Below are 13,601 nucleotides of genomic sequence, written 5' to 3'. Positions count from 1 at the left end.
TTGGTTTTCCATTGCTCCTGGTAGAAAGTTATTTCTTTCTAAATAAAATCCCCAACAATGAGCAGTATATCGCATAATATCTGAAATACCCACTGCCAAAAGTTTTGCCTTCTAGAAGACCAAATAGCGTCACGACTCTTCCGTGTTTGTGCCCCAGCTTTATAGACTCATGGCCAGTCTTGCTTCATTTATATCCCATGTTCTGCGCTCCCCATATTTGAAGAATTCCCGAATATCTTTTTACTTACAAGCATTTCACCATATAATGGTAAAAGATAAGGGCTCTTTAAAACACACACACACACACACACACACACACACACACACACACACATTTAACTGTTTCTGAAGAAAATGCTCCACACCACATCATCACAGGGAAATATATTACAAGATTTCCGAGACTTGTGCACAACTTCTATTTCATGTAAGGTTCCAGTAAATCTGTTAATTCGAGGTGATTTCAGAAGCGAACAAAAAATTTGCACAGTTGAAATGCTAATATAAACTTAAATCCTTATCTATGAATTTACAAGGAGACATGTGGTGGGGATTTTTTAACTAGCCAAAATAAGTAGTGTGAAAACTATTTTCCTCAGTTGAGAATACGGGAGATGCCTGGATTCAGGAGGAAAAAATTGTGCCAGTTGTTCATAGAAGTTGAAAGATTTTCAGTAGCTTCTGGTGTTTCTATAGTGACCAGTTGACTTTAAGCACCAACAGTTTGCGAACGAGGTGTTTCTGCTTCATGTGACCATGGCAATATACGGTACTAAAAATTATATCATTTCAAATTACATTTTTCAAGTTAAACCAGTCGCTTTGCAGAATGTGGCAATTTGTTTGAAAGACATGGAGAGAGCTGGGAGTGCCTGACAAAGGGGAGAGAAGGTGCAGGCTGATAAGTAATACACCAGCAAAGGGAACGAGATTCCTGATGGGAAAGCTGCATTTTTTTTTTTTAAGATGAAGCCATTTAACATCAATGCAGCAGTGGGTAAAGTTAACATTTAAGAACAATAAAAGGCTGTGACAAATCCAAGGTTTTGCCTGACTTGTCTGAATTTTGCCCACTTCTAACATTTTTTAATTCACAGTGAAGGGAAATTCCATTATTCTTTTATTAGAGCTCTTAATGGAACTTCGCCATTTGCAGCCTCTACCGGCTTCCTCTTCATATCCTTTGTGGCATTGTATCAAAGTCACCTCAGATTATTTTGGCTTCCCTTGTGAAGACTTCATTCCTCTACAAATTAGTCACTGGGCAATGAGGAATTGAATATATAAATGCGAGATGGAGTGTTCCTTTTGATCTTTGCTTTCAGATCGGTAATAAATTATTGTAAGGAGCTAGGCTGCTTGATGAGTGATTTTTGAAGTTCCAAAGGTTTGGCCTGTTGGCATCCTGCTGTATTCTGCATGTGTAGTGATGGAAAAGGGGAAAGTTTCCAGGCGGCTCCTGCCCCTTACTTGCCGCCTCCCTTTTCTCTGGGCTCCATCCAGGGCAAGTCTACCCCGGTCACTTTTAACCTGGTCTCCTATTGATGGGTGTTTACAAAGACTAGCATCACAGGGACTGAGTAACAGACACTGCTTTCTCAGTCTTAGAATGTACCTTTTTTCCCCACAAATAAAATACAAGGGGGTTGCCTTTCCAGTTACTTTGTCATTTTAATTACCCAGTTATATTCAAACAAATTAGCTTTCTAAGCAGATAGGTTTTAGCTAGAACAGTTTGTAAGATGTGGTTAAAGTTGGCTTAAACACCTCCTGTTTGGTGAGATTTCTGTAGCGATCTTTGGGTTAAATACATACATGCATTGTAAATGAAAGCTCGTATAAAATAAAATATAGGCTGTTTGCGATTCACTTTAAAAAAAAAAAGGCAAGGCAGGGGGTGGGTAGGGAGGGTACAATAAGATTGGCCACGTGTTGATGGTTATTGAAACTGAATGATGAGTTTATGGGGGCTCATCATGCTATTCTGTATATATTTTCTTTCTACATGTTTGAAATTTTCCTGGGAGTGAATTTTGTGGTATTCCTTTCCTCACTAGCTAGATTCCTTTTATTGTTAATTTTTCCCTTGATGTACATTTATACCAAAGTAGGAACACTAGGCGTTTCATTGGGTTCATCATGCTGAGTAAACTCAGCAATGCAGCTCATGTTCTAAAGTTGGCATGACTTCCTGGGGCTACATCCCAAATTATAGCGGGTCACCAAAATGATAGCCTTGCCCGCTAGAAACTGTTAAAACAGTTGTAATTACAAAGGGTAGTTAGTACAACTGTTCTGTTCTCAGTGAGTCAGTTACATTTGCTCTTCTCTCCTCCCCGCCCCCTGCCCTCCTCGACCCAACCCAGATTGCTCCTGCCTGACCCCAGACACCGGAAAGTCACCGGGTTAAACAAATGTGTTGTTTGAGTGAGGCCAGGTGCATTTCTTAATCATACTCTGAAGCCATTGTTCAGGTTGTAAATGGTCAGTTGGTTTTCTCTTAAATGCTGTTGCAGAAACTAACAAAATTTAGAGCAAAATGTACACTCAGAATGAGTCTTAAGGAAAATACCTCATTTATTTTTTATACTCTTAAGACAAATTTTTCTGGAGACTGGAAGAATTTCATTTTGGACTATTATCTCTGGTTCCATATCCATTTTTAGAAATTGTTTTTAGTTCTTCTAATGCAGACATATAAAAAGGCTTAACCAAAGCTAAATCCCACTCATCTGTCCTAATAAAAGGGGACATTGGTAAAGACAGTCCAAAGTGGCAGGTAACCTGATTGCATTTGTGCATCGGATGCTGTCCACTGTTATTTTAATAAGCCACGTAATAAACATAGCTTGTAATTTCTGAAAACACCTTATACTACTTACCAGGAAAGGTTACAGGTCCGGAGGCCTTCCAGGTCACTGAAGTTGAATTTTTTCTTTGGATAAGTTATGGATAAGTAGAGTAGGCTATAATCAGAACACTTTTCATTAAAACTGCATAGTACCATGTGCTTTCTGTCTTTGGCCTGAAAAAAGTATTGCCATGCATATAAAAGATCTCTCTCTCTCTCTCTCTCTCTCTCTCTGTATTTCCTTCCTTTTTTCTTGTTAGATTTTATCAGAGTTATGTGTTCAGGGGGAATGTCTAAGTTTATTACCTAAACACAGATGTTTATAAAGTGCTAATGTAAAAAGCTATCAAAAAATACGAAAATGCGTGGAAAGAAAAAGTACAAAATTCTGTTTAAGTCTGTAGTGGTTTTTAACATCTGCATAGTTGAGTAAGTTTCTAAACATAGTTAATCTGCATAAATTAATATGCATTCCACCATTAAAAGTGAGTCTTTAACAGATTACCACTATTACAGTTTGTGTATTTTGCGAAGTGGGCATCTCATGTGCTTTTAGTGACTATAATTATTTTAATAATTACCTACACTTATAAACATGAATGAATAGGCACACATGAGAAGAAACATTATTATAAAGCCATGTTGGTGGAATAAGCTTTTGTTTTTTCTTTCTTTCTTTCTTTTTTGGTGACTAGTGTTATTTCTACAGACACAGATGTATATCAGTTAAACTATAAACAAATTCATATGTGCCCCCAAAACGGCTTTGTATGAATACGCTTGATGAGTTAGCGTATGAGTGGATAGAAAACAAACATTAGTGCTTGCTTCAGCCAGAGGCCTTTTGTGCAGGCTTCTCTGCTCTGTAAAACCCAGCTCAGAATCTGCAAAGTCCGCCAGTCAGGACTGTCAAAATCCATGTTTAGTTCTCTCTCCTCACCTCATTACTTCTTCAAGTCCCCCTGCCCCCCATCCACACACAGTCCACTTTTAAAAAGACTATTTCCAACAAATATAGATGTCTGGTTTCCCAAATCACCGTCAGCCCTAGCAGCAGTTACAAAGGGGGTGGTTATTGCTTCAAGAAGTCAGGGCTCCACTGAAACGTGGCGGCATAGTAAAAATGAAGGCCGGGACAAGGCCATAAAGACGCTAGGTCATTAACAAAGGAACTCTAAGAAGTGCAGCTGCCCAAGACCACTTAACTTGGACCCAGACACCCAAAGATCCCTGCACATTTTAGTAGTCCCAGAGTAAAACAATCAGGCTTAAAGTACATCAAGAAGCAGATGTTTTAAAATAGTAGAGATGTGTGTAGTCTATTTTTAGAAACAGTGGTATTTTAGGGGTAAATATTATTTATCTTGAAAACTCTTTGGAAAGCTGGTTTCTAAAGGTTGGGCAAATGAAGTATTACTATAGAAGGTGGCTTAACAACAGAGAAGTAGGAAAAGAGTGGTTAAACGTGTGTTGGTAGTTGGGTTGAAGGACCAAACAAATGTGTCGTGAGCGGGAAAAATGAGGGTAGAATCCATATTCCACCCCCCCAATCACTTATTTATATAATTAGCTCCTGTAAAAATATTAAAGGGTAAGGTATTTTTATCTTAACGATTATGCGAGGCGTGACTTGAATGGAATAATTGTCAGTAATATATCAGTACAATGCCTCTTTAAGGACAATATCAAATATACAAAAAAGTACTGTCACCTATTTGCACAACCCCCACGTCCTGAGACTGCCTTAAGAACTGCTATTAATGCAAAGACATCTGGGAACTCACGTCGACTCCTGTACAGTGAAATAGTGTTTAATAAAAAGTGTGAAATGTTGTCCGTGGCTTCATGTGGATAGGAGCGTACAGCAAACATTTATCTTCAGAGTCTTGGGTGGGGGGCGGGGGGGAGTCTTGGGTTCAACCGCGATCCTTTCCTTCTTCCCTAAGAGACTGTTAGTCTCTGTGACGTCAAGTTTTTGTAAATGTACATAACCTACCTGAAGCAAAAGGGACAGTTTCACTTTAGAAATGCTGTGTCGATTTACATTTCTCCATCCATCAGATTTGTCTAGTGACTGAAGGTCACAAAAGTCACTTTCCCCAGCTCTTTATGTCTGAAGAATGGTGGCCATTTGACTCGGTCCCGAGGCAGCTACAGTATTGGCACGGCTTCATCATCCCCTGTGCTTTCAGTACCATAATGTAGCAACAGAGTGCTTTGAGTGGTTCTTCTAGAGAGGGAGATGTGAATTTGGATCATTGCCTGCTGGCCCTGTTGAGCTTTGAGCTATCTGCTGTCTGGAAATAGCATATTCAGTTTTTAATGGATACGGCACTCTATGATAGCCAGATTTTCATGGCACATGCGGATAAAGAAACAAGTTATTGATTTGGCATGTTTATGCCATGCTTAAAACAGTTCTCCGCAGCAGATTGTCCAAAGCCATTTGTGCACTTAACTCTCTTCCCCATCTTTGGCAAAGACTAAAAAATGTTTTAAAAGTAATTTTAGGGATGTTGCTAAATATCAGGAACAATGGGATACACGTCTAATTGATTACGTTGCCTTATTGTGGTTACACGTGCCGCACTTAAAACCGTGCTCAGGTTCTGGCCTTGAAGCCCAGGGAAGCGAGCACGTCGGTAAATAGGAAAACCATTTTCCTCGGCTCCAGAAACTCCAGTCCGAAGCCAAATGACGAACTCAGCCTCAAAATAATGGACGTAACTAAAGAGCTCTCTTGGTATAAAATCTGTGCTTCCGTTTGTTAAAATGTCTCTCCTCTCAAGGTGATCGTGTAATTGTTACCAGAGACACACGCAGAGTTCAGCTGGTTCTTTTACTTCAACAGTCAACATCCCTGGCTACCCCATTGCTTCCTGATCTGTGCCAACCTGACCCAGAAGCACTTTCCTGGTTTTTAACCCTCCTCAGCATGTGATTCAAGCCCAGTAACTCATCATGTTTCCTCGAGCCTACCTTTACCACTGAACCTTTGTGTTTCTCTCTTTTCCTCTTAAAGTGACATTAGATCTAAAAGTCAGACGGTTTTTTTTAACACGTTAGTTTACGTTGTTACTCGGCAGGGATGGGTAGTATGGAAGCGTGTGTAAATGGCAGAGATTTTAATGTTGCTAAAATGATATAGCCACCACCCGATGGATGTCAGAATTCTGATTTGCCAGTCACCTCACCCCGAAGTTTGGCAAAGAGAATGGAATCTCAGTGGACCTATTTGGTTGGTGGTGTGGTTACGACTATGATTATGATTACTACTCAACTATTTAGAGCACACCCTGTAACTGGCACTCTCCTCATAGCTTTACACACACATAACTCACTTACTCCTCATACCTTCTGATTATCATGTTTTACAGTTGGCGAAACTGAGACGTGGAGAGATTAAGTGATTGCTCAAGGTCACGTAGCTAGTAAGTTACAGAATAGTCTAGCTCCAGGGTCCAGGCCCATCACCCCTGCATCACAAGTAGCTGAAAAGCCACAGTGTAAGATGCTCTGATAAAAGGCAGATTGACGGCTCAAGCTCAAGGTCGAACTGGGCCTTCTTACCTGCCTCTCTCCTCTGTTCCCAGTCTAAATTTAAAGGTCAACTCTGGGACTGCCTGGGTGGCTCAGTCAGTTAAGTGTCCATCTCTCAATTTCGGCTCAGGTCATGATTTCGCCGTTCATGAGATCGAGCCCTACATTGGGCTTTGCGCTGACAGTGCAGAGCATGCTTGGGATTCTCTCTCTCCCTCTCTCTCTGCCCCTCCCCTGCTTGCACTCTCTCTTTCTCAAAATAAATAGGTAAACTCTGTGTAGAAATAGATGTGTAAGAAGGAATAAGAGAGACAGAAGACAGAAGTAGGGGGAGACCAATGATCTCCTTGTAAAGCAGCCAAGCCTGTCCTAAAAACCACCACCTTCACCTTCACTCTCTCCCCACTCCCCCAACCTCCCACGCACCTGATTCAGGTACCATCAGCCTGGGGCAAAGTCATCCTGAATAAAGCTGGACATCAGAGACTTGGCGGATCGGGCACTGCCTGCACTCCGTTTCTCATAGAGCCCTGTCCAACTTGCTTTCTTGCCTGACTCCTCCCTATGGGCGTGGGGGCTGGGCAGATAGGCCTCACAGGGGTTCTGGCCAAAGGCTTTGGAACTCTTTAGGACCAGTACGGCAAGTGTCCATGCCAGAGAAACAGGGCAAGTCAGATTCTAAATCACTTGAGAAAGGTGGAGGAGAAAATCAACTGAAATCCTGACGCGTAGAAATAGGAAGACGGCAGCAAGGCAGCTTAGAAGCAGGTAAACGCTGTCCTGTCCCATTTATCAAGACATCGGCTGGCATTTGTGACTTCCTTCCACGGGCAGGTGGAGTCATGGGCAGAAAATGGAAACCCCTCCACCTCTCCACCCAAACACGCTCAGAAATGTTAGTAACTGGGGAAGAGCAAAGTTCATAATGAAATCCTTTGCCAACATTCAGTATAAAAGTATTGATAAAAGATAATCAAAAGAAGATCTATATAGTGGATCTGTGTAGATGGTGGTTACTGTGTTTTCAACGTATTTATCAAACCTAAAAATACCTCCTAAAAACCTAAAAGTTTGTACTGCCATTGGTTGTATCCTGCCTCCACGATACTTACTAGCATCAGGAAGAGACGAGGACAAGGCAGGGCCAGGAATCATGTTGTCCCAAGGGCTGGGGCACGGTACTGCCCTTGCCTCCCCCGCCCCACTGGTCACCCCCTCTTGTCCCCTGTCATCAGTGTTTGTACCCTGCCCCAACCATGTTCTGTGTCTTGTCGCTGCTGTGCACTGTCATCTACCAACCTTTCCCACCCCCACCAGGACGGCATGCTATTCACTTGATACATTGGGGCTACCAGAATCAGCAAATGAAAATACAGGACCCCCAGTTAAATTTGAGTTTCAGATAAACCGTGAGTACTTTTTTCTAATACAGATGTGTCTCAGGCAATATGTGGGATGTATTTTTATTAAAAATGAATTCATTTATCTGAAATTTATATGCAGCTAGGTATCCTGTTTTTATCTGGCAATCCAGGTTGCAGGTATATGACACATTTCGCTTTGGCAAATTGAGATAGAAAGGTAGAAAGAAAAGAAAACCCAAAATAGAACGGAATTTAAAAGAATTATTTTAAAACCTCCGGTGCGTGTGTGTGACGGGCGTGGGGAAATGTTTGCTCCTGTTCCTCATCCCATCCTTGTTGTGTCACATGCCTGGTCTACTCTCAGAGGCTGACACCTATGTGAGATAGACTTTTGCCAACATTTACCATTTTAATTAAGAAGATACAGCTCATCAGTGGCACCTGGGTGGTGCATTCGGTTAACTACCTGACATCTGATCTCGGCTCAAGTCATGATCTCACGGTTTGTGAATTCGAGCCCCACGTCAGGCTCTGGGCTGATGGTGCAGAGCCTGCTTGGGATTTTGTTTCTCCTTCTCTGTGCTCCTCCCCCACTTGTGCTCTCTAGCTCTCTCTCAAAATAAATAAAAAATTAAAAAAAAAAAACAGAAGATAAAACATGCCAGAGGAGAGGTGGGCGGAGGGGGGGCGGGGATGGGGGAAATAGATGATGGGGATTAAGAAGGGCACTTGTTGTAACGAGCACCGGGTGATGTATGGAAGTTTTGAATCACTCTCTTGTACTCCTGAAACTAATATCACACTGTACATTAGCTCACTGGAATTTAAATAAAAAAAGAAGGTAAAACAACTTACTCATTTGACCTTAGTTCTCTAAAATCTTGTAACAACGTTTTAACCTGGGAAATCTGGAAAATAGTGTGGAAGACACAAACAGAAGTTAAATTAAAAAGTGCCCATACCTTTTGCCCCCCACCCTGAAAAGCACACTTTGTTTCTCAGCGATACATTTAAAAAAATTATTTAATGTTTTATTTGTTTTTGAGAGAGGGACAGAACATGAGCAGGGTGGGGTGGGGTGGGGGGAGCAGAGAGAGAAGGAGACAGAGAATCGGAAGCAGGCTCCAGGCTCCGAGCTGTCAGCACAGAGCCTGACATGGGGCTCAAACCCGTGAACCGTGACATCGTGACCTGAGCTGAAGTCAGATGCTTAGCTGATTGAGCCACCCAGGCACCCCTCTCAGCAATACATTTCATCATAAAATCTAATTAATGACTTCTTTGTAGCTGAAGTTATTTTTATTGAAATGTACCGAGCAACATTAATGCTAGTGATGTTCACAGCAACCAGTGTAGGCATTCACTAGAGAAATGAGGAAGCTGTTACTGCCTTTTTTTTTTTCTTTAGCTCTACTGCTCAAGTTTTAAGACTGTCGGGAGTCCCGTGATTGGTGGGCTGTGGGTTGATACCGTTTTTGGAATGAGCTCCCCAGGCCTGGCCTGTGTCTTCCTCAGCACATTATTTCAGTGGCTGAAAGGCCCCAGTGTGTGTGCCTCTCCTATGATTACCAACCTGCAGTACAGATTCTGACTTGCACAATTTCCAGAATTTTGTTGCCAAAGAATAGTGAAATGCAAGTGTTTCCACAGGCCAATAATTCATCCTCTCAGGGGTTTTTGTGCAAGATTAAGGAGACAGGATTACAGTTAGGATTTGCAGTGCTTTTTCAGTGTATACATTAACACTCTTATCTTGAAGTTGGAAGACTAGAATGTTAGCATCTGGGAAAAAAAATAAGATAACCAGCTTCTCCTAATGACTGTTAATATTTTCCACTATTCAACACTACCTCTGGGTGCCTTTCAGAATTCCGGAGGTATTTTAAATGCACACGTGTCAAATAAAAATAAAGGAATTTTAAAAACCCAAATTCTTTTCAATTTACCTCCATTGATATGTGGAACATACATGGGTAAGAAAGGAGAATATTCCACGTTTAATTACTGTAAGGTATAATAATCTAGCTACTGTGCATAGAACAGATCTCTCCAATTCACTTTAGGATGTTTTTCTTTTAAAGAGGGATGCTTTTTTAATTTTTAATGTTTATTTTTTTGTAGAGAGACAGTGTGTGTGTGTGTGTGTGTGTGTGTGCGCGCGCGCATGCACACACACACACACGCAGAGGAGGGCCAGGGAGAGAGGGAGAGAGAGAGAATCCCAGGCAGGCTCTGTGCCATCAACACAGGGCTGTACGCGGGGCTCAAACCCATGACTTGTGAGATCATGACCTGAGTCGAAATCAAGAGTCTGGACGCTTAACCCACTGAGCCACCCAGGCACCTGTAAAGGGGGATGATTTTAAAGCTGCTTGTTTGACTTTACTCTTGACTTTTTATTTCTTATCAACACTTTCTTCTTCAGATTTAGTTTAAAAGTTTCAGTTGGTGTATTTAAGGTTTTAAAGTGCCTTTCCCCTCAGCACTATGCCTGCCTGGGGCATTCTGACGTTCCCCTGGTTTGTGCAGTGTCTCTCGTGCAAGCTGATTATCTTCCTCTGTCCAATTCTTTGTGCTTCTATTTTCTTACCACTACTACTCTACTTTTTCGCTTCTCCACACAATGTGCTAGATATTGTTGCCTTTTGCCCTCTATTATGTTTCTGCTTGGGGGTATAATTCTTGGGATCTTCAACATGGTGCGTTCTGGTCCTTTCCTGCCATTGACGATAGTAATGTGACAACTCAGCACGGGGGTCTGGCATCTCTTCATGTCTCCCTAAACCATGGGGCTGGGCAAGCCTTTATGGCTCTTGTAATCCTGCCACGCCCCATCCCAGCTCTACCTCTATAGGTAAGGAAAAGGCTCCTTTGTCCTGTAGGATTCATCCTTCCAAACCCAGTTTAATTTCACCTTCTTTGCATCTTTTCCTACACACACGGGAAATCGTCCTCATGCTTCCACTCTGACGCACGTATGCTTTGATTATTTGATTTGCTGTGCTCTTAGAATCCAGTTCCATTCAGTAAATGGGAGTTTTTCCCTAGGGGACAGGCACAGTAATGGGGGTAAGATGCTTCTTATCCAACAGGGCAGTAGAGAGAGATGGTCACAAATACTGCACTTAATTACTTTGCCCTGTTACGTATTTACCATTGACACCACCCTTCCACTCTACTATGTTGTGACTATCATAGGACAGGGATCATGTCTTGTTGGGTTTTTTTCGCCTCTCCAGGAAAAGGCCCTGAAATATGGGCTAGAACTTAATGTGTTGCATACATGAAGTATGTATATTTTACTTTTCTTTTGATCTGCATACCATAACTATGCAAAGCACTTACTTATCGACCCACAGAAAATGCAGGGTTAAAACCCAGTCTCTAAACTCCCAGTTAGACACTTTGTCCCTGTCACTACATAATTGGAACGTTCCGAGTAGTAATGGCCACAGTTGTGGGAGAATGTACTAAGTTTTTTCTTGGTTTTTAATTATAAAATTGATAATAAAATGCTTAATACTGTATTCAAAGAAAGCCTTCCTCCTAACCCTTACAGACCCCTGTTCCCCTCTCCAGAAGCAACCACTGTTTCTGGTTTTATGTGTATATTTCTAGAGTTACTTTTGCGCATATAAGCACATGCCTACCTGTGTGTTTTTGTGTAGATACATGCTTTTTTAAATTCAAATGTTAACGTACTACAAATTCTTATGTTTCTTTTTGCACTTGATAACCTATCTTGGAGATAATTTCAATCAGTACATAAAAAGCTGCCTTGTTCCTTTTTTAAAAAAAATAAATGTATCTATTCTATACCAGATGTTGGCCACATTTAACTAGACTCTTACTGATGGATCTTTGGGTGGCTTCTGATCTTTTGATCTTACAGGCAGTGCCACAGTGTATAATCTCACAAACATGTCACTTCATGTATGTATAAATATTAACTGGCTGATAAATTGCTAGAAATAGAATGGCTGTATCATACCTAGGTGTGTACATTTTAAATCATGGTAGGAATTGCAAGATACCCACTAAACAAGATGTTCCAGACTACATTTCCATCAACAACGTAAAACAGTGTTTCCTCACACCCTCCCCTGTATACTATGTCAGCTGACATTTAAAATCTGTTCCTCTTAGGGAAAAAGTGGTATCTTACTATAGTTTTCTCTTTTGAGTGTAGCCACTTAGTTGTCAGAAATAGTCACAAAAAAAGAATAATTTGGTTTTTGATTTTGTATATTTCTACACTCAAAACTTTATTTATTTTTAATTAATTTATTTTTGGGAGAGTGCAAAAGGGGGAGAGGCAGACAGTGGAGGACAGAGGATCTGAAGCAGGCTCTGTGCTGACAGGCTGTCAGCACAGAGCCCAATGTGGAGCTCTAACTCACAAGCCACGAGCTCATGACCTGAGCCAAAATCGGTCACCCAACCGACTGAGCCACCCAGGTGCCCCTACATTCAAAACTTTTAAATTCTAACTCCGATACCTACCAGCAGTAGGACCTTGCCAAGATACTTAAGGTTTTTTTTTTTACCTCTGTTTCCTGTGTAAAATGAGCATCAAACTGTAAAACTATTAATTTTAAGACTTGCCATTAATTTATAGAACACTCAGAAAGGAAAGAGGCGTCGCCCATTATAATGTTGAGACACCATTGATTAGAAGACACTTCTCAAACTGAGAGATGCTAAAATGTAAAGAAATGTGCAGTTTGAAATTAGTGAAATTTGCCTGTACCTGCTTTATAGGACTGTCGTAAGGGTGAAATGGAAGGCTTCTAGAAGAGTACCCAGTACCCAATAAGTGGGCATTCTCAATAACTGGTCCTCTTGTCATTATTGTTGTTGATGCAAATTTAAAGTCACTAGAACGTAAGAGGGATTTTGTCCGTTTTATCTAAATCTTTTTCTTCAATACTTACAACAATGCTTGGTACAGGGGAGGCACTCTGTAAATATTTGTTGATTGAAGAAATTAACCTGTTTCCTCCTCCAAAACTCCTGCAGAAGTATACGTAGAAATCTTAATTTTTCCTGAGTAGCAGGTGCTGTGGCTGTTGATCTCAGGGTTCTGTGGTCTTTTACTTCTTCTACCTACCCCCATACTCGCTCACACCTCCAGACCTTATCACAGACATATGATTTCATCAAAAAACAAAACAAAACCCTGAGCCGCATGGAGCTTGGTGTAAAGCACCGACCTTTATTTATAAAACCAAAAACCTTGAATAGAAAGGAATCTAAATTGAGGATATTGTTGGTATAGTTTTTTTTTTTTTTTTTCTAAACACTAGTCAAAGTGTACTTCACGTAATCTGTATAGGTTCCTAATAAAAATCTGAGATTTGTGTAAGTCCTACATTTTAGAGTTTGCATTTTAGAAATACAATATACTGGGGCACCTGGGTGGTTCAGCTGGTTAAACATCCAGCTCTAGATTTCTGCTTAGGTCATGATCTCTTGGTTCCTGAGATCAGGCCCCACGGTACCGGCCCTGTCCTGACAACATAGAACTTGCTTGGGATTCTCTCTTTCTCCCTCTCTCTGCCCCTCCCACACTCGCGTGCACATGCGTGCACTATCTTTCTCTTTCTCAAAAAATAAATAAACTTAAAAAGAAAACAATATAATGTTTTTACAACCGATTTACAGTATATCCACTACAGAAAGAGTAAAGAAGTTAGACCTGTTATTTTGAAAGTACCATATTTTTTTTTTTTGTTTATTTATTTAATGAGAGAGAGAGAGAGGTACAGGCAGAGAAAGAGGGAAAGACAGAATCCCAAGCAGGCCCTGCGCTGCCAGTGCAGAGCCCAGTGTGGGGCTCAAACTCA

At 41.1% G+C, this 13,601-nt stretch overlaps 1 protein-coding gene across 8 annotated transcripts in view; it reads left to right on the top strand.

Moving 5' to 3' along the window:
* The window catches only part of CDKAL1 (CDK5 regulatory subunit associated protein 1 like 1), a 706,407-nt gene that overhangs the window by 535,466 nt on the left and 157,340 nt on the right, over positions 1-13,601 (top strand). The window contains exon 14 of one of the 8 annotated variants that reach the window (XM_053904851.1): positions 5,641-5,901. The exons of the other annotated variants lie outside the window; for them this stretch is intronic. Coding sequence (XP_053760826.1) covers positions 5,641-5,652 — 12 coding nt within the window. The 3' untranslated portion in view covers positions 5,653-5,901. Of the gene's footprint in view, positions 1-5,640; positions 5,902-13,601 lie in introns of those variants that run through there. 8 annotated transcript variants of the gene reach the window in all.

Source organism: Panthera pardus, unplaced genomic scaffold (genome assembly GCF_024362965.1).
Source record: "Panthera pardus isolate Hobbes unplaced genomic scaffold, ASM2436296v1 HiC_scaffold_17, whole genome shotgun sequence".
Taxonomy (NCBI): Eukaryota; Metazoa; Chordata; class Mammalia; order Carnivora; family Felidae; genus Panthera; species Panthera pardus.
The sequence above is the reverse complement of the archived record's forward strand: the minus strand, read 5'-3'. Positions and strand labels throughout refer to the sequence as shown.